A 21,745-nucleotide genomic window follows, 5' to 3' on the forward strand; every position below is an offset into this window, starting at 1 on the left:
CATTCTTAACTTGTCCAGTCTCTTTCTAACTGCATCACGGTAGCACAGTGGTAGCATTGCTGCATCACACCTCCAGGGACCCAGGTTCAATTCCAGCCTCGGGTGATTGTGTGGAGTTTGCACTTTCACCCCGTGTCTGCTTTGGTTTCCTCCGGGTGCTCCGGTTTCCTCCCACAGTCCAAAGATGTGCAGGTTAGGCGCATTGGCCCTTTAGTCTCCAAAAGGTTAGGTGGGGTTACTGGATTATGGAGATAGGGTGGAGGGTGAGCTTGGAGTAGGAGTTTCCAATGGCTGGTATGGACTCGGTGGGTCGAATGTCTCCTTCACTGTAAATTCTATGATTCTGCATTCATCATCTTTCTGATGCCCTTTGCCACTTTAATCCTTTCCTGTTTCCTGACCTTAATTGTCTGTAGCAACTTTGCTTCCAATTTTCACTCTTCCCTCACCTTCACATGTCCCACCTCTGACATTTGCTTCTCTCTCATTGGCTCTTATGTCTCCATTTCTGTGCATAGGTTGTCAATCAATATTTGTACAAGCTCACTGACCCCTACAGCTACCTGGATTGCAATCCCTCCCACCCTGCTTCCTATAAGGATTCTGTTCCATTCTCACAATTCTTCAGTCTTCATTGAATCTGTTCTTACAATGCAGCCGTCCTCACCAGGACTTTTAATGTGTCTTCCTTTTCCCTCAACCCTACCACATTAGGGCTGGTTCTTTGCCAATGGTCAACCCATTTCAAGCACTTCTGCTCTCACCTCTTTCCTTTCCCTCCCGGGACTATGATTAGACTCCCTTTGTCCTCACTTTCTGCCCCACTGGGCTCCACATTCACTAGACCATCCTTAACCATTTCTCCCAACACCAAAAACATCTTCCCCACCCTTTCGGAATGTGGAGGGAGGGGTCTATTTCCTCTGCAACACCCTGCCCATCCCCTTAACCTTCCTCCTTTCCCACAGTACCTTCCCATACTAGTGCACTCTCCTTTCACCACCTCATTATTCAGGGCCCCAAACACTTCTTTCAGGTGAAGCAGTGATTTACTTTTACGTCTTTCAGTTCAGTATTCTATGTTTGTTGCCCACAGTTTGTTCACCTCTACATTTGGGAGATTAATAGCAGACTGAGTGATTGATTTGTGGAACATCACCATCTAATTAAATTTTTATTATTTTTTTTCCAATTAAGGGACTAATTTAGTGTGGCCAATTCACCCACTCTGCACGTCTTTTGGGTTGTGGGGGCAAACCCACGCAAACACGGGGGGGGGAAGGTGCAAACTCCACACGGACAGTGACCCAGAACCGGGATCGGACCTGGGACCTCAGCACCGTGAGGCAACAGGGCTAACCCACTGCGCCACTGTGCTGCCCAAGGTTTCAGGCCATTTTAATTTACTGACCCATTTCCATTCTGACTTTGGTTTCTACCCTATTCTGTCAAAACTCAATGGAAGCTCAAGAAACGAACACCTTCGGCTGGATACTCCGCCCCCCTGATGCTGAAATTGCATTCGGCGATGGTGCGGAGAATCCTTTTTGGTGCACGAAATCGAGACCGGCGCCGGTTTCACTATTCTCTGCCCCCCCCGCCCTCCCAAAATTGGTGGACTTAGGCAGTACGCCGCGCCAAGTAGCCACTGCCTCAGGCCATTCCCGACCGGCCGAATTCCCAATGGATTGGGAATCTCGCACAGCAGTTGCGGACTCAGTCTGGGGCCGCCACAGTTGGGGGAGGTCCGATCGGAGAGCAGGAGGGGCTTCATTTGGGACTGGGCGCTATGTGTGCGGGCGGTCCGGGGCGAGCGAGCGGCCAATGCAGGGCACTGTTTTGGCGGTCCAGGTCCGCGAGCTGAGTCTGCCATGGAGTACGGTGCGGCCGCTGGAGGCCATCGGCATGCGCATGCGTGGCTTCTGGCCCGAAAGTGCTGGGGCCATATCGGCAGCTAGACATGTGAGCTCTACGACAGCTACTTGCAAGACGGTGAATCTGTGGCATTTTGACGCCAGTTTTCCTGGCGTAAAAGACAGCAGTTTTCATGACGGCGTGGGGACATAGACCCAAAAACGGAGATTCCAGCCCATTATCTTTCAATTCGGGACCTTCTAGTCTTCCAGACACATTATTAAGTTGAAACGTTTGTACCACAATCACTGCTTTTTTTTGGTGCAGGTCATGTTTCTGCTGCTGCCTTTAAACACCCTTGAGTTTTTTTTACTTGTTGCATTGCCTTCCACTTTTGCCTTGCACAGTTGTCTCTTTTGCCATTTAATCAATCGTACTCCTTTCTATCCTTTCGCATACCTTCCCTTTCCTCTCTTCCCATCCTCTTGTCCTGCTTCCATAAGTGCTTAAGTCCAGTTACATTGCCAACTTTTTTCCAGTTCTGATGACAAGCCAGCAATCTGAAATGTTAACTCTGTTTCTCACTTCACAGATGGAGCCTGACTTCGGAATATTTTGAGCATTTGCTGTTATTGTTGTATGCATTATGTATTATTGCATTGTTACTGTAATAGTGGCTCGTACCTGTATTGGAGGCTGTTAGGAGAAATTACAATATCTTTTATTGGCAAAGGAGCAACTTTAAGCTCTTTTTAATTCTTTCAATGGATTTGAACATTTATTGCTCATCCTTAACTGCCCTTTGAGAAAGTGGTGGTGAGCTGTTTTCTTGAACCAATGCAATACATCTGTTGTAGGATCATCCACAGTGTTGTTTGGGTGGCATTTCCAGGATTTTGACCCAGCTCCAGTGAAGGAATGGCAATATAGTTCCAAATCATAGAAAATAGAACAGTACAGCACAGTATAGGCCCTTCAGCCACGATGTTGTGCGACCATTTATTCTAATCTAAGATCAACCTAATCTACACTCCTTCAATTTAGTGCTGTCCATGTGCCTGTCCAAGAATGGCTTAAATGTCCCTAATGACTCTGACTCCACCACCTATGCTGGCAGTGCATTCCACGCACCCAACACTCTCTGTGTAAAGAACCTATCTCTGACATATCCCCTATACCTTCCTCCAATCACCTTAAAATTATGTATCCTTGTGACAGCCATTTCCGCCCTGGAGAAAAGTCTCTGGCGTCTCTCTATGCCTCTCGTCACCTTGTACACCTCTATCAAGTCACCTCTCTTCCTTCATCGCTCCAGTGAGAAAAGCCCGAGCTCCCTCAACCTGTCTTCATAAGACATGCCCTCCAGTCCAGACCAGCATCCTGGTAAATCAGGATGTGTTTGGCTTGGAGGGGAACTTGGACATGGTGGTTAGGGTTAAGTTTCCCATGCATCTACTATCCTGGTCCTTCTAGGTGTCTTTCAGTATGATAGACCATTGGTCATTCAGAATAAGAGTATCTTTATATTGTATCTGCATTTTCATTTCTCAGTTGTTTAGCTGGGAGGAAGATCGTATTCTAAGCAGTAAAACCCTGTGCATGTCGCCATGGTCCTCTTCGCTGTTCCTGCAGTCCACTTGCAAAGCAAATTAGTTGTTTTGTTAAATCTTTGTTTACTGATGGAGGTATTTTCAATTTATAACAAAGTCCAATGTTAGTGTTTCTTTGTCTGTTTAGTAGCATTCAAATACTTCCTCAATGCAAATTAACTGCAACCCAGGCCCTCACACAATTAATGCAATATTCATGCCCATGATATAATATTTTGTATCTGACACACTTTTGCAGGCGATCTGTGTTTTGATTGAAGCTTGTTGTGTAGTGGCACATGTTACTTTGAGATTGTGTCACAATAAATGTCAGTAACATCACATGTATGCAATATAGTAGATTCAGATCAATTTTTGCTAATGTGTACCTTGTGGTGCATAAAAAATATTTTATCCATTTGTTCCTGCCAAATAAACATAAGAATGAGAATATATGATGGTATTGTATTCCCAGGAGAATAATATGTGTTCCATGCTTGAAAGTAGATTTGTTCAAATGATGAATTCCCAATCTCAGATATGGCACCTGAGTTGAAGTCTGGCCTTTCCCCAAGGGAGAAGCCCCCCCGCCCCCGTCTTAACTTACATCCTTGCACCCAGTAATAGTACTGCAGTGGTTCATTACCCTGACAAGAGAAAAGTGGACAATTGAGGACGTCCTTGGTATCCGGTGGAGCAGTTGATAGGAATCTATAAGTTGTGATGAATGGAGATAATTTTTATATAGATTGTATTTTATCTCTGTTGCAGTATGATTTTAAAAGCCTAGGTTGATGTAGATATCTGTTGCAGGAATATTTTTTTAAATCCAGGTTTAACTTACAAGCAGACAGTGTGTCTGAAAATGTGCAATTAAGATGCAGTTAAAGTGAGATCATTATTCATTCCAGCCATATATGTGTTTACAGAGCGGCATGTGGTGCAATGGTTAGCACTGGGACTACGGCGCTGAGGACCCGGGTTTGAATCCTGGCTCTGGGTCTGAATCCTGGCTCTGGGTCACTGTCCGTGTGGTGTTTGCACATTCTCTCCATTTCTGCGTGGTCTTTACCACCACAACCTAAAGATGTGCTGGTTAGGTGGATTGGCCATGCTAAATTGCCCCTTAATTGGAAAAGAAAAATAATTGGCTACTCTAAATTTATTTTAAAAATGTGTTTACAAAGAGAGGTCTAATTGAATTTTTTTACGATTGCTGAAGATTCCTTGGAGAGTATGTTATGTGACAGGGCAGCACGGTAGCATTGTGGATAGCACAATCGCTTCACAGCTCCAGGGTCCCAGGTTCGATTCCGGCTTGGGTCACTGTCTGTGCGGAGTCTGCACATCCTCCCCGTGTGTGCGTGGGTTTCCTCCGGGTGCTCCGGTTTTCTCCCACAGTCCAAAGATGTGCAGGTTAGGTGGATTGGCCATGATAAATTGCCCTTAGTGTCCACAATTGCCCTTAGTGTTGGGTGGGGTTACTGGGATATGGGGATAGGTTGGAGGTGTTGACCTTGGTTAGGGTGCTCTTTCCAAGAGCCGGTACAGACCCGATGGGCTGAATGGCCTCCTTCTGCACTGTAAATTCTATGATCTATGTTGTGGTTAGACTTAGATAAGCAAGTCAGGGGATCTGAGTGGGATACAGATGATGTAATTAACAGGATGAGCCAGGTCTGAAGAAGGCAGTTTAGCTTGGAGTCTGCTAAGAGCTTGAAGTTGAGCAGCAACTTTTGCCAGAGATTGTCAGGTTGAGCAGTAGTCTGACACAGACAGACGTATCTGCAAGCTGTTTCCTGAAAGGGTCTCTCTCTTCAAGCTGTCTTTTCAAGAAATGTCTATACGTGTGTGCAGCAAGTAGCCCTGTGTTTTCTAACTTTATTTATAAGTGGCTTTTTACCTGCGATGGGCTTTGCTTAATTGGAGGTAGTGACGACATAAGTCAGGAGTAAAAAGGGCTTCCTTTTATTTTAAGAATTGTTTAACTTGAATTGAAAAGTTTTTGTGATGTTAATGTGTTTAACCCTGAGTTTGTTTTAATATAAAAAATACCTATTGGCCAGTGGAATCCTGGAGTGAAGTATCATTTCCTCACAGTTTAAAAATGTAATCCAACTTTGTAACAATAATCTTTCGTGCAGCAATATAAATGTGTCCATTTCCCACATCAAGCTTTATAATCTGGCAAATGGGTACCATATTGAGGTTGAGATTGAGATTCACCAAAGAGTGTTGGATTCTCTCAACCAGAGGAGAGAGGAGATGTTTGTGTCATGGGTTGAGAGTTGAAAAGAGGGTCTCCTTTACCCACTGTACTGCCTGGTTAATATTCTAATAAAGAGCTTAATTTCATATTTACAGAACCTGCTAATGCATTTTAATATATTTGTGCAATACAGAAACAGATTGGGAGCAATTGGAGTTTTATGGAAGAGCTTTTGAAACGGTCCTCAAATAATCAGGTATGTAAGTACGCTTAAATGGAATATTCATTTTATAAAGTCTAAATATCTTCCAAATTGGGCTCGAAACATTAACTCTGTTTCTCTCTCCACAGATGGTGTCAGACCTGCTGTGATTTTCCAGCAGTTTGTTTTATTTCAGTTTGCAGTATTTTGCTCCCTCCTATTGTATTTTAGATCTGCAGTATTTTACTCCTATTTTATTTCAGATCTGCAGTATTTTGCTTCTATTGCTGTCATTAGTGATATAAGAAATGTCATCAGGGCACTGACAGGGATTGTTGTTTTTTCTCCATATGTTTTAGGTTCATTCATCCTTTTTCCTCCAAATACTTTTGACAACACTCATAAGTGAGCCCTTACAACTTGTGTCCTGGAGGATTTTCATCACTCCCAATACCTGGGTGAAATATATTTGAATGTTGAGGATAATGAAGGGCAAATAATTTTATACAATATTTCACGTTCCATTAGGTCTTTCTGGCCTTTGACACGTTGCAAAATACAACTAACAGTGCTAGGTTTTATGCACCAAATAAAAATTAAAGCATAAATGAATAAGTGAATAGAAGAAACAGAACGTACATTTTTTTACCCTTTAAACCCCTTCTTCAATGACAGCTCATCGAATCTATTACATGTCCAGCTTCCCAATCTATCCAGGCCCTTCGGCATATGTGAGAAAATCCTTCCAGAATTTCATCAATGCCAATTCGGCAAAAAACTTGCCAATTCATGCTTTCTGAAATGAAGTTTATCATATATAATTGGGGTTAATGCCTATATTTTCTAAAATTCAGCAATATATGGAGACAATATCATTCTCCCTCCTGTCAATGTTTTCAGCAGACAAAGGATACTTACAAAGCACCATTCAAGGAACATGTAAATAGAATTAAACTCCAAAAAAATGCTACAGAGCTATCCTCAAAACATCCTGAGCAGTCCTGGTGAAATATTATTTGTGACCATTGTAATGAAACACAAAATCCATGGGCTGGATTCTCCGCCCCGCCGCGCCACATTTCTGTTTCACCCTGCCGGCGGGATTCTCCGTTACGCCGGCAGGTCAATGGGGTTTCCCATTGTGGGGCAGCTCCACGCTGTCGGGAAACCCCCGGGTTGCCAGCAAAACGGAGCATCCCCCTGGCGGAGAATCCAGTCCCACGTACTTCAATAAAGATAATGTCTGTAATTGTTGTTTGATCATATCTCCTGACTCAAATATTTCAGACTGTTGTCTTGGAAGAACATTTACGGATGCATGTTCAATGTTGCCTAACATTGTGTGATCTCTGGGATACTAACCCGAATGCTGTTTCTATACTCTGGGAATATTACAGTAAAAACCTGGTGAGTACATTTTCACAACTGTTAGTAGTTCTGATTCCTCACTGGAAGAAAAATAAAATAATTACAACAAATGAAAACAGTTGAAATAGTAAAATTGCTTTCATTTTGTATTATCCTAAATGATCTCCTGTGGAATTTCACACAGTGTCAACACTAAGTGTAATTTTCAATTAGAATTGATCAGGGTGCTGGGACTGAATTCAATTGTCATTTTAAAGTCATACATGCTGTGCATAGTTTTAGATAACATTTCAATTTTACATTATTACAACAGACCCCCCCCCATGGTGTTGCTCATAATGAGTAAGAAGATATTTGAGCTGGCCGTGTGCCTGCTAGTATCAGCCCTTAAAAAGAAATCAGTGAAAATGAGTGCAACTCTTGGGCAATCAGCTCAAATTGCCATATTACAGGTGCCTGCCGTGTTACAAACTGGCCTGGTTGGACTATCAGCATGCGTTCTCTAGAGCTTAATGAGGCTGCATGAGGGCATGGACTGTTTCATTATCTAAGGATTGTCATTGGAGCTGAAAGTTTTGCAAATATCAGTGAACATCCTCATTTTGACCCAATGAAAGAGCGAAGGACATTTGGTGAAGCACCTGAAGATTGTTGTGTTTAGGACACTACTCTGAGGAACTGCAATCTTGTCTCAAGTCTGAGATGGCTGACCTCCAGCAGCACCAAAAATCTTCTTTTCTGCTTGGTCGTAACTTCAGCAACAGGAACGTTTTGGCATTGATCCATTCATTTTGACTTTGGTTTTGAGTCCCTTGCTGCTGTCGTTTCCAATTTTCCACCATGTTAGTAAATGACTGCAGCTGGAATATTGTTGTGAACCTGTAGCCTTCCTGTGGCCAATACATGCCCTGATGTCACACCATGTGAAACAGCTTGTCTGAAAATTGGCAACTGTGACGATGGGGGCCTCGAGAGCGAACTGGGATGGATCATCCTCTCTTCCTGAACATTTCAGTCTTTCCTGCTGCAGTCATATGCAGGACTTAGGTTGAGCATATTCTCGGAACTTTCACTGTCATTTTTCCTGAAGGATTTTCCAGTGGTTTGTTCTGGTTCCTAGGTCTCTTTTTGTTTTGCTAGGTTAGCTGAATTGATGAGTTATAGAGACATAGATTTTTATATCTCCAAGAGAAGGCCATCGGTCCATCGTGTCTGTGTCTGTCATCATGCACCTATCTATTCTATTCCTATTTTTCAGCGCTTGGTCCATAGCCTTGTATATTAAGATGCTTCAAGTCTCATTGACATGCTTCTTAATATTTGTGAGGATTACTGCTTCTACCACCCTTTCAGGCAGTGAGTTCCAGGTATCCACCACCCTCTGGGTGAAAAGGTTTGTCCTCAAATCCCCTCTAAATCTCCTGCTCCTTACCTTAAATCTATGCCCCCTGGTTATTGATCCCTCTACGAAGGTGAAAAGTTCCTTTCTATATACCCTATCTATGTCCCTCATAATTTTGTACACTTCGATTAGGTCCCCCCTCAGTATTCTCAGCTCTAAGGATAACAACCCCAGCTTTTCTTCATAGCCTAAATGCTCCAGCCCACACAACATCCTGGTGAATCGGGCAGCACGGTGGCACAGTGGTTAGCATTGCTGCCTACGGCGCTGAGGATCCGGGTTCGAATCCCGGCCCTGGGTCACTGTCCGTGTGGAGTTTGCACATTCTCCACGTGTCTGCGTAGGTTTCACCCCGACAACCCAAAGATGTGCAGGATAAGTAGATTGGCCACTCTAAATTGCCCGTTAATTGGAAAAAATAATTGGGTACTCTAAATTTTAAAAAAAACATCCTGGTGAATCGCCTCTGCACCCTCTCCAGTGCAATCACATCCTTCCTACAGTGTGACTACCAGAACTGCACACAGTACAGTATTCCAGCTGTGGCCTAATGAGCATCTATACAGCTCCATCGTTACTTCCTGACTCTTATTGCATTGCATTTTATTACCTTTCAACTGTTTCCATGAGTGCATCCAATTTGTGTCCTTCCTTTCATAATCTGGAGGACCAGAATTCAAAGGATTATAATGACAGTGCCACTTGGAAGCAGAGCACTTTACCTTTGTCAGCATTGCCTTTCAGGAGCAGACTCAGCCCATTGGCATCCATTGAGTGAGGAGATGCTTTCTCTGTGATCTGACCTAATATGTTAACCAACTGAGGTCAGGGCTTTGGCCTAGTCAAGGGAAGATGAGCGCATAATAATTATATATCTGCATTTATTTATTTATAAATTTAGTGCATCCAATTCATTTTTTCCAATTAAGGGACAATTTAGCCCGGCCAATCCACCTACCCTGCACATCTTTGGGTTGTGGGGGTGAAACCCACGCAAACACGGGAGGAATGTGCTAACTCCACACGGACAGTGATCCAGAGCCGGGATCGAACCTGGGACCTCGGCGCCGTGAGGCAACCGTGCTAACCAATTGCACCACCGGGTTGCCCATATCTGCATTTATTAAATAACTTGGGGACACTGCAGAATGAAGTTTTCCATTTGACGGAACTTCTATTCCATCCAAACAAATAGAGATGGCGATAGATGAGAATAACAGACAGCAAGTAGAAAGAGAGAGGCTGTGTGAGCTTAAGGCGCAGGAACCAAAGTGGCAACGCGTCAGAGTATCTCTATGCGAAATAGAAAATAGTTTTGAAGAATGCATTTATTTATATGCTCCGAAATTCCTACACTTTCATTGATTGCCATCTGGTCTTTATTTGCTCCTGTTGAGCCAATGTATTACCACTTCTGTCAGGTTGATTTCCACCAACACGAATGTTAGTTTTTCAATTAGAATCAGCCACCTAAGCCAGCATCTAGACTTTAGAGACATAAACACTACCTCAAATAAATATTGACCATCTCTCAATGGTTTTCTCATTCTTTTAATGAATTTTCAGTTGCAGTCATGCAATTCCAGCCATGAGAGAATTGTAGATTTTAATTATGAGATGTTTGCGCTTTATTAATCTGAATAAAGATCTGGTAATTTTTTATGTTCATGTAACCAATTATATTTTGAAGGTGTGATTTCAATCTTTTAAATTGGTATGGTGGTTAAGTTATATTTTTGTTTCCTGCATTTTTAAAAAATGCACATGGATGAGTTTGAAAATGGTATTTTAAATGATTTGTCTATTGTGTGTTAAGAGATCAAGCTATTTACTTAATAAGTTTTATATTCGAGGGTTGTATTTGGATGTCCTGAGTATTGCTGACTGCAGTGCACTCTCTGTTGTTACAGAATAGTGCCTTCAACATTCCTTGGCTTGGTTTGAAAGGGCTGGCCAGTGTGAGCAAATCTCCTTTATCTATGCTTGAAATTACAAAGACCTGTTGCTGTGGTGAACAAAGCCCCAACTTGTACCAGTCTCAGAATAGTTTTCAGTTCTTCCTCCGAATTCTGGCCCTGCAGATTACGAAAGGAAAGGCCACAAATGGGACTCACCCATGGAAACAGCTGAAAGGAAGGTAATAAAATAGGCTGCAAATAAAAGACTTATTTTTCCCCACACACTCTACCCCAGAAACCTTGTTCTTTTAACACCGTCACAAAGACCGCTCCATTCAGTTTTGGTTACTGGCCAGTTTTGGCAGAGGGGTCTTAAAGCAGGTGTTAGGTCCCTAATTAACATAGCCAAGGGGCCAACCACCAGAAAAAAATGGCCATACTTAACTTTACTTTGGAAGTGTTTTAGTGTCTCTGATATGCAGGACCTTGAATGTTGAGATTGGATCTTATTGCACCCATTTTGAATTCTGCACCCTACATCTGTTAGGCAATTAAGATTTCTGTTAAAAGATTGGGTCGAGGCTGTTCAAACATCTTTCAGTGAGATCCTCACATCTATCAAAGAGCGGAAAACTGGCACAATCGTTAACTCACTGTATTTGTGTTGTACATCTGCATGAAAAGCTGAGCAAATGTAAACTTTAAAATTAATTTATCTGCTAAAAGTAGGTATTTTTCTTTATTATATCATGGGATGTAGGTGTTGCTGGCAAGGCCGGAATTTGTTGCCCTAACCCTATTTGCCCTTGAACTGAGTGGCTTGCTTGGCCATTTTGGAGGACAGTTAGGTCAACAACATTGCTGTGGCCCTGCAGTCACATGGAGGCCAGACCGGGTATAGATGGCAGATTTACTCTTCTGAAGGACATTAGTAAACGACATTTTTTTTTTATAACAATCAATGATAATTGTCATGGTCACCCTTATGGAGACTAGTTTTCAATTCAGATATATTAATTGAATTTAAATTCCACCAGCTCCCTGGTGGGATTCAAACCCGCGTACCCAGACCATTAGTTCGGGCCCCTGGATAAATACTCCGCTGATATTGCCAGTACACCACCATCTCTCCGATAAAGCAAATGAATATTAATTACTAAGCAGCGAGGTTTGTATTGAGTCCCGCTACATCTGAAAGCTCACTTCCTTCTGATATTTATTTATCAAACAAAATCCCATCCCTTATAGTCAAAGATATTTATTGCAATGAAAAATGAGAAACCCAGATACTTGATTATTGATGTGAAAGTCTTGCTTGTAACGTCTATACACAATAACAAATTATTTGGAATGAGAAAGGTTACGTTTTTGAAGCTGGCTAAAAGCTTATTGTTAATTTGCTTTTCCACTGAATGACATTAAGTCTTTGCAAACCTATTTTATCTCTAAATTTGTAAATTCACGATTTTGATAGCTGTGTGGTGCAACCTGGAGTTACAGCATCTTCATTCGGTAATCCTACAATTGTATTGGAAATATTCCAGACGTGCTGCTGAGAATATTTTACTTGTTTCTATTTCTACTGAATGAAACTAAGCAACCCTTTAATTTTCCAGGATTTATTCCAAGTTCCATCAACGGAAAATGCAGGAACTTACCGAGTTGGGACTTCAGAACTTCTTCAGCCTTTTTCTAGTCCTTGCAGCAGTGACTGGGATAGAGGATGTTGTCAGCCGGGTATCAGAGCTCCTGGACCTTTTAAAACCTAGCCAGCTCTCTATTGCCCAGCAATCATTGATTTGGAAGGGCTACTTTGCTTTTCTTCTGATGTATGAAGAGAAGAATGTTGACATTAGTGTTCTGGCTACAAAGCTGTCAACTAACTTTCAGAATGTAACGAAAGAGTTCTACCTGAAAACCACTGACCACACCAGAAAAGTGACCCTCTGGCCATTGCTTTCGACATATATTGAAGCTGTTCAGGAGGTATTCGAGACGAGCTCCTGCCTACACCTTTCAGAAGAGAAGCTGTTGAATGAAGGTTTTAGTTTGCTGTACCGTGCCTGCAGGGAATCTGAACTGAACACAGCGCTGATGTTTCTGCAGGTTGTGCTGGCTCGTTTGAGGTAAGTGGACATTCATATTTAATTTGTATCTGATGGCGAAGGTTTCCTCAGCACTCCTCAGGTTTGCTCAGCATTTTTCTTTTAAGTTTACAATGACGGAAAGATATGAACGAATGAAGTTATCACCAAAGTATTGCTGCCAGGCATCCCATAAACAAATTTGGTGATATTCTTTTATAAGCCTTTGGCCCGGAGGATTTGATTGGGTTATTGGATCCAAATAATTTGATACTCCATTGTGAATAGGCAATGGCTAAAGCTTGGCTTCAGTTCAGAATCAGAAGGTAATTTGCCTCTGGAGAAAAGACAAGTAAGACTTCCGGGAGTCTTTTTGGAGATAAATTGCGACCTAGGTACGTTTCACAGATATTATCTCAATGTGAAGCCAGAACTGTGTTACACAGATGTTAAAACTCGTCGTAAAGCAGGCAACCACGAGGAAAATAGCGCAGGTTAAGGATGGCAAAGACAGACTGGTAACAGAGCCAAAGGAGGTCAATCGGGCATTTGAGACCTCCCGGAGACTTTACACCTCCAAGCCCCCCGACGGGGATGCGGGAATGAAACAGTTCCAAGACAGACTGGAACTACCAATGGTGGGGGAAGACAGACGGGGGAGCTGGAAGAACCAATAGACCTGGGAGAAATCATGGAGAGCACCAGCTCCATGCAGGCAGGGAAGGCACCAGGACCCGACGGGTTCCCGGCAGGCTTCTACAAAACATTTGCACCAGTCGTGGCCCCACACCTAAGGGACATGTTCACGGACTCACTGGCAGGGGGCACCCTGCCCCCAAATCTAGTGCAGGCCACAATCTCACTAATAAAAAGATAAGGACCTGACGGAATGTGGATCGTACAGACCCATTTCACTGCTGAACGTGGATGCGAAAATACTTGCAAAGGTCCTGGCCAAAAGGCTGGAGGCCTGAGTACCAGATGTGATTGCAGAGGACAAACGGTCTTTGTCAAGCGTAGGCAGCTCACTGCGAACATCAGGCAGCTGCTGAATGTGATAATGACACCCCCCCCCCCCCCCCCCCCCCCCACCCTGCCGGGGAGAGAACACCAGACGACATTGTCTCCATGGACGCAGAAAAGGCCTTTGACAGAGTTGAATGGAGCTACCCCCTTGAGGTACTGGAGCGGTTTGGGCCAGGAGTGGGACTCACAGAGCGCACCCTGACCAGAACCCGAATGAGCAGGATCTTCCCGGAGGTGGAGGACAAATGTGAACGGTGCCAGAGGAGCCCGGCCAACCACACCCACATGTTTTGGGCTTGCCCCCAAGCTTGCTGGGTTCTGGACAGCCTTCTCCGAGGCAATGTCCAAGGTTGTGAGGGTGAAGCCATGCCCAATAGTGGCAATCTTCAGAGTATCGGATCAGCCAGAGCTACACAAGGGGAAGGGGGCCAACGCCCTTGCTTTTGCTTCCCTAATCGCACACCGGAGAATCCTGCTCGGCTGGCGATCGGCAGCAGCACCCAAAGCTGCAGACTGGCTCGCTGACCTCTTGGAATTTCTCCACCTGGAGAAGATTAAACACGCCATCCGAGGGTCAGAGGAAGGCTTCCTGGACGCTTGGGGGCAGTTCGCCGGCCTGTTCCAAAACCTGTCGAGGCCAGCAACGAGGTGTAAGGCAGGGAGAAAAAAAAAGATGACGAGCCAAAGGACTGCGCAACCCGGGGGCGGAAATGGGGAAACCACAAGAGAAGAAGAAGGGTGCTGAAACCAATGGGGGGGGGAGAGGAGGAGAAAGGGGGGATATCATAGGCCAGGTCAATCCACCTACCCTGCACATGTTTGAGTTGTGGGGGCGAAATCCACGCAGACGCTGGGAGGGTGTGCGGACTCCACACGGACGGTGACCCAGAGCCGGGATCGGGCCTGGGACCTCGGCACCGTGAGGCAGCAGTGCTACCCACTGTGCCACCGTGCTGCTCTCTGGCTGACCTGCCTTAACTAAAATTGACACCAGATAGATCTCCATCTGTGCAGAAGAGGGGGAAAAATCAGCCGTGTTGCTCCTGATGATTATCCAAGGGCTCCTGCTGGATAATTTCCACATGCAGAGCAAGGGAAGGATCTGTCTTTCTGTGATGTCCGACAAGGTTGGAGTGCATTTTGGTATCTTTCTGAATTAGAGTATGAGCTCAAAACAAAGAGTGTCGGTGGTATATTGAACGAAAGAGGATATTATCTGACCTTGTTTCTTGACTGCTGTTGATAAAAATGTCCTTCCAATTAGGGTTATTAAACTTCATTGGGGAACAGGAAAGCATGTTTATTTATTTTTGCCCCCCATCTCTTAACGAGATCACAGGTCAAACCTGAGTTCTTCCCAGTAGTCTTTGAAAATATATATTTAACTCTGATAAGTGCGAGGTGATTCATTTTGGTAGGAAACATTTGAATGCGGACTACAGGGTCAACGGCAGATTTCTGAGGAATGTGGAGGAACAGAGAGATTTTGGGGTTCATGTCCACAGATCTCTGAAGGTTGCCACTCAAGTGGATAGAGCCGTGAAGAAGACTTATACTGTGTTAGCGTTTATAACAAGGGGCTTGAGTTTAAGAGCCGCGGGGTTATGCTGCAACTATACATGACCCTGGTGAGACCACATTTGGAGTATTGTGTGCAGTTCTGGTCACCTCATTATAGGAAGGATATGGAAGCATTGGAAAGGGGCCAGGATGCTGCTTAGTTTGGAGGATAGGTCTTATGAGGAAAGGTTGAGGGAGCTAGGGCTTTTCTCTTTGGAGCAGAGAAGGATGAGAGGCGACTTAATAGAGGTTTAGAAGATGATGGGTATAGATAGAGTGAACGTTCAGAGACTATTTCCTTGGGTGGATGTAGCTGTTACAAGGGGGCATACTATAAGATTCATGGTGGGAGATATAGGAGGGATGTCCGAGGTAGGTTCTTTACTCGGAGAGTGGTTAGGATGTGGAATGGACTGCCTGCTGTGATAGTAGGCACATGGAGCACACCAGAATGACAGGGAGTGGGATAGCTTAATCTTGGTTTCAGACAAGGCTCGGCACAACATCGAGAGCCGAAGGGCCTGTTCTGTGCTGTACTGTTCTATGTTCTAATGATCCAGAGAACAACAAAATGTACATACAGTTAGTCAAATGAAGGACAAAACAAACCTCTCTGCAAAATAAAGCAAATTAGCGTGGGCAAGAAAAATGTAATGTATATAAGTAACAACTGTTTATAAATATGAGAAAAGCCAATAAAAAGATTTTCCAAAAAAAACTCGTCGTGTGAAGGCATAGGAAGTCCCTGAAGGGTGGAAAAATGATACAGCAAGGTGTGCGTGCTGTCAGTGTGTGATCACCCTGTCAGTTCATGGTGTAAATTATGCAGTGGCGATCATTCTGACTACCATTTTGGATATGGGAATGGGAATTGTGCAGTGACAGTCATCAAATTGAGAGGAAAGATGCGGAGTGCTCATCAAATAGATTTACTCATTTTGCTGTTTGCAGTTTTGTCTCGTCTCTTTAGAATGCAGTCACAGCGGAAGTTATTTTGAAGTTTAATGAGGCTTTTTCATTTTGCCAGCGATAGCTGCCATCTGCTGTGACTGAAGCTGTGCTTTGTCAAATAATGTCCTAAAGTTGAGTTAGTTTACATAGTGCCAACAGCCTTTCTTTGTGATGTTCCAGGAAGCATTTAGGGGACGTGTTTAGGGGCTGTTTAGCACAATGGGCTAAATCACTGGCTTTTAAAGCAGACCAAGGCAGGCCAGCAGCACAGTTCAATTCCCGTACCAGCCTCCCCGAACAGGCGCCGGAATGTGGCGACTAGGGGCTTTTCACAGTAACTTCATTTGAAGCCTCGTGACAATAAGCGATTTTCATTTTCATTTCATTTTCAAGCGAGTACCCCTCTGATACTTCTTACCAGGATATTACAGTCAACCACAGACACCATTTCCAGTAGAAGTCATTGGTTAGCAATCAAGTGTGGAGTCCCAGATATTGTTTTCCCCAATCTGTACTTGGGGTGGTTTCCAAGACTCATTCTTCCATCCATTGGCAGGATGAGATCAGTACATACCATGTGAGAATCTTTCAATGTGTCACGCTTGCCAGTTCACTACTTGGTAGGTTTATCATTGAGTTGGTGAGTAAATCCAGTTACAGCTGTACCAGATGTAGGTCTGTGGATCGTGCAAGGGTGGCAGCATAGGGGGACAGGCACTTCGATTGAAACGTGTAAGATCCTGAGGAGTCGTGACAGGGTGGATGTGGAAAGGATGTTTCCTCTTTTGGGAGTATTTAGAACTAGGCCTCACTGTTTAAATATAACAGTGTTAATGTAAGCCTACTTGTGACACTAATAATGATTATTAATATATTATTATTAAAAGCAGTGATGTGGTGAAGTGTCACAGGTTGTTGGAACTCTTCCGGAAAGGCAGTGGAAGCAGATTCTGTGAATATTTTTAAGGTAAAGGCGGATGTCCTCTTGGTGAGCAAGGAGGTGATAGGTTGTCGGGAGTAAGCAGAGTGCAGATTTGAGGTTACTATTAAATCAGCTATGATCTTAATAAATGGTGGGGCAGACTCAAGGGGCTGAAAGGCCTACTCCTGCTCCTTTTTCCTATGTCCCTGTGACAGCCTTTTGTCTGCTGCTTGGAAATAATGGCATGTACCTAAAATATTAATGATGCGAAACCATCAGTTAAACAGAGTTGAAACCAAGCTTAATTGATTGAGCAGAACAATATCAAATTGTGTTTACATAGGGTATTTAACATAGTAAAAAGGTGCTCCTTGTGGACATTAGCAAACAAAATTTGAGATTGAGCCACATGAGATATTGGGACAAGCCACCAATAGCTTGCTCAAAGAAGTAGCTTTTAAGGAGGTCATTAAAGAAGGGCCATGGAGAGAGGTTTAGCGAGGAAGCTTTAGAGCTTAGGACATTGACACTGAAAGCATGCTGCTTATGGTGGAACAACAAATACTGTTCAGCATGTGCAAGGGGCCAAAATTAAAGGAGTACAGAGATCTCAATGGGTTGTAAGGCTGAAGACCATAAGACATAGGCATAGAAGTAGGTCATTCGGCCCATTGATTCTGCTCTGCTGTTCAATGATAGCATGACTGATCTGATATAATCCTCAACTCCACTTTTCCACCTTATCCCCATAACTCTTGATCCCCTTACTGATTAAAAAAATATCTATCTTGGCCTTTCACATGCTTAATGACCCAACCTCTACAGCCCTCTGAGGTGAAGATTTTCCCAGATTCAGTACTCCCTGAGAGAAGAAATTCCTCCTCATTTCTGTCTTAAATCGACAACCCCTCACGAGATTATGTCCTTTGGTCGTAGACTCTCCCACAAGGGGAAACAACCTCTCAGCCTCTACCCTGCTAAGCGCCCTGAGAATCGTATAAGTTTCAATATATTCTTTTAAACTACAATGAGTACAGGCCCAACCTACTCGCCCTCCCTCATAAGAAAATCCCCCCATACCCAGGATCAGCCTTGTGAACCTTCTTTGGACTGCCTCCAATGCCAGTATATATTCAGCTAGCTCAGTTGGCTGGCCGACTGGTTTGTGATGTAGAGAGATGTCAACAACGCATGTTCAATTCCCATACCGGCTGAGGTTATGCATGAAGGTCTGGCCTCCTTCACCTTGCCTGAGGCATGGTAACCCGCAGGTCAAATCACCACCAGGTAGCTCTCTCTCTCAAAGGGAAGAACATCCTGTGGGCCTCTGGCACTATGGTGACTTTCACTTCCATCTTTCCTTTGATAAGGGGACTAAAACAGTTGATAGCAATCCAGGTATGGTCTAACTAGTGCCTTGTACAGTTTTAGCAAAATGTCCCTATTTTTATACTCCATTTCGGGGCGGCCCGGTAGCACAGTGGTTAGCACAGTTGCTTCACAGCTCCAGGGTCCCAGGTTCGATTCCCGGCTTGGGTCACTGCCTGTGTGGAGTTTGCATGTTCTCCCCGTGTCAGCGTGGGTTATTCCTCCGGGTGCTCCGGATTCCTCCCGCAGTCCAAAGACATGCAGGTGATGTGGATTGGCCATGCTAAATTGCCCTTAGTGTCCAAAAAGGGTTAGGTGGGGTTACGGGGATAGGATGAAGGTGTGTGCTTGGGTGGGGTACTCTTTCTAAGGGCTGGTGCAGACTTGATGGGCTGAATGGCCTCCTTCTGCACATGTAAATGCAATGCTTGTGTCTATTCTCTTTGAAATAAAGGACAACATTTCCTTTGATTTGCCTTCCCAATTATCTGCTGAACGTACATGCTGGATTTTTGTGATTTATGCATGCGGACCCACAGATCCTTCTGTGCTGCAGTTTGTGCAGCCTTTCTCCATGTAAATAATATTCAGCTCCTTTATTCTTCCGACAAAAAAATGCAAAACTTCACGTTTTCCTACAATTATATTCCATCTGCCAAGTTTTTTTGCGCACTCACTTAACCTGTCTGTATCCCTCTAAAGACTGTCATCCTCACTGTTTGCAATAGTACATTCATTTCCTTTCTGAAGGGTGGGATTTGAAATAAATAATAAATTTTACAACTGTGGAATTGCGGGACCAGTTCATCTAGTCTTCTTGTGGTCAAGATGGAGTTAATGACTATTGTTGGACTCTTGAGTTCGGGTGAAACAGCAACATTATTTAAAACGTAGCAAAGAACAACATCTTGAATGCCTCTTCACCGTTGCCATGAGGCTGCAAGAGGCAAACGAATTATAAAAGCCAAATACTGCAGATCTGGAAAGAAGTAAGCGGGGTAGAACAATAACTTAGCAATGTCCGGTTAATGTCACTGCGCATTATTAATAAAGCCTTTGCCATCCTCACTCCCCTTTTGGCCACACCATAAGCTTGTGGGTATCTCGGTGAGGTGGCCATGTGGACAAACCCGTAAGATTCAGACCCATAACCCCAAAGTTTTTGTTAGCAAATTGAGACTCATTGTCCAAAGCGATGAGGTCTGGGATTCTATGTGTGCCGAAAATGTCATTCAATAATACAGTGACAGCATAAGACATATAACCATGTAGTCCAAGGTTCAAATCCTGCCACTGCAGATGACATTTGAATTCAATAAAATCTGGTGATGACAATTAAACCATTGTCGATTGTTGTAAAAACCCATCTGGTTTACTAATGTCCTTTAGGGAAGGAAATCTGCCATCCTTACCTGGTCTGGCCTACATGTGACACCAGACCCACAGCAATGTGGTTGACACTTAACTGCTTCGCAAGGGCAATTGGGGATGGGCAATAAGTGCTCGCACAGCCTGCGACACCTACGTCCCATGAACAAAGAAAAAGGAAATGTTACCTCAACCTAACTTGAATTGGTGTGAGCTATGATCAAAAGTGTTTTCCCTCTGAGCTCAAAAAGTACTAGCACGAGATGCTGCCATGGTCTGGACGGATATGAGGATGGCATCAGTGATTCCCTCTGCTCCTGTCAATGGATAGTGCACGTGGTGCATTTGGCTATCATTTCCTCTAATGGTTTGGAGAGCCCTAGCCACCAGACAGAATTTCTGACTCTGGAAGAATTTTGTGGTACATGTTCCAGCCATCCTCAAATGAAGTCCTCGTGGAATGGAACACATTCTTCACCTGATTTTTGTGCGTTTCTGATCTCATTTAAGGTGTAGTATTGTAGCTGGTAGATAATTGGTCATTAGTGAAGTAAAGGCCTTTAACAAAATTTATACCTGCTTATTCCAACCTTGCTTCAGGAATATGAAACAACCCATCTGCTGCCGTCTATTTGTTCCCTTGCACGTAACTCCATTGTAGCATCAAATCTCATCAACCTCACGCAAAGGCTTTTGTACCCTTGGCATCATCTTTGCTAATTCCTTGGCATTCAGCAGAGTAATCAGAGATTTCTGGTCGGGCTCAGTTGTGAATTGAAGACCCAGGACGCAGTCTGCAAGCTACTCATGAGCCCAGGTAGCAGCTAAGGCTTCTTTATCCATAATTGTGTACCTTTGTTATGTTTCAGTCAGAGAACGCTATGTGTAGTATACCGGTCTATGTTTACCATTGTTCTGAGTCTGGATAAGTACAGCACCCAATACAGTCAACGATGCATCTGCAGCAACAATTGTAGGCAGTTCTGGATCATAATGAGCCAATTAGTCCAATGATATTAATGTTTCCTTGATCCTTTCAAACAACATCTGTTCTTTTTTCCAAGGCTATTAAGGGTAGCATAGTGGTTAGCACAGTTGTTTCACTGATCCAGGGTCCCAGGTTCGATTCCGGGCTTGGGTCACTGTGTGGAGTCTGCACATTCTCCCCTGACTGCGTGGGTTCTCCGGGTGCTCCGGTTTCCTCCCACAGTCCAAAGATGTGCAGGTTAGGTTGATTGGTCATGCTAAATTGCCCCTTAGTGTCCAAAAACGCTAGATGGGGTTACTGGGTTGCAGGGATAGGGTGGAGGCATGGTGCTCTTTCCGAGAGCTGGTGCAGACGCGATGGGCCAAATGGCCTCCTTCTGCACTGTAAATTCTATGATTCTATGCCTGGTCCTATCCTTGCAGCTGACTTTAAGGTTCATTCACATTTGCTGAGTTGGGTAAGAATTTCCCGACTTGATTCAATTCTTAGGGCACTATCTCCAACTCCACCAACCTTCGAGTCATCAGCAAACTTACTCACCCTTCCATTTCCTCATCCAAGCCATTTATAAAAGCCAGAATGAGCAGAGGTCCCAGAACAGAACCCTATGGGACACCACTGCTCACCGACCTCCAGGCAGAATACTTTCCATCCACTACCACTCGCTGTCTTCTTTCGGCCAGCCAATTCTGTATCCAGACAGCCAAATTTCCCTGTCTCCCATGCCCCCTAACTTTCTGAATGAGCCTACCATTGGGGAACCGTATCAAATGTCTTACTGAAATCCATATACATCAATCCACTGCCTGACCTTCATCAATGTGTCTCATCATATCCTCAAAGAATTCAATCAGGCTTGTGTGGCATGACCTGCCCCTTCACTGAGGGTTGTGAGTCTTTGGAACACCTTGCCACAGAGAGCTGTGTGTATTTAAGGCTGAGATAGCTAGATTGTT

General features: G+C 44.0%; 1 protein-coding gene across 3 annotated transcripts in view; it reads left to right on the forward strand.

Annotated features, from left to right (window-relative positions):
* mms22l (MMS22-like, DNA repair protein) overlaps window positions 1-21,745 on the forward strand; it is a 214,926-nt gene that overhangs the window by 87,553 nt on the left and 105,628 nt on the right. For all 3 annotated transcript variants that reach the window (XR_005460951.1, XM_038799546.1, XM_038799545.1), the window contains exons 11-14: window positions 5,846-5,908; window positions 7,142-7,261; window positions 10,535-10,761; window positions 12,139-12,648. Coding sequence is in view for 2 of the 3 variants with exons in the window: in XM_038799546.1 (XP_038655474.1) it covers window positions 5,846-5,908; window positions 7,142-7,261; window positions 10,535-10,761; window positions 12,139-12,648 (920 nt within the window). In the remaining variant the exon portion in view is untranslated. The remainder of the gene's footprint in view (window positions 1-5,845; window positions 5,909-7,141; window positions 7,262-10,534; window positions 10,762-12,138; window positions 12,649-21,745) is intronic.

Source organism: Scyliorhinus canicula, chromosome 6 (genome assembly GCF_902713615.1).
Source record: "Scyliorhinus canicula chromosome 6, sScyCan1.1, whole genome shotgun sequence".
NCBI lineage: Eukaryota > Metazoa > Chordata > Chondrichthyes > Carcharhiniformes > Scyliorhinidae > Scyliorhinus > Scyliorhinus canicula.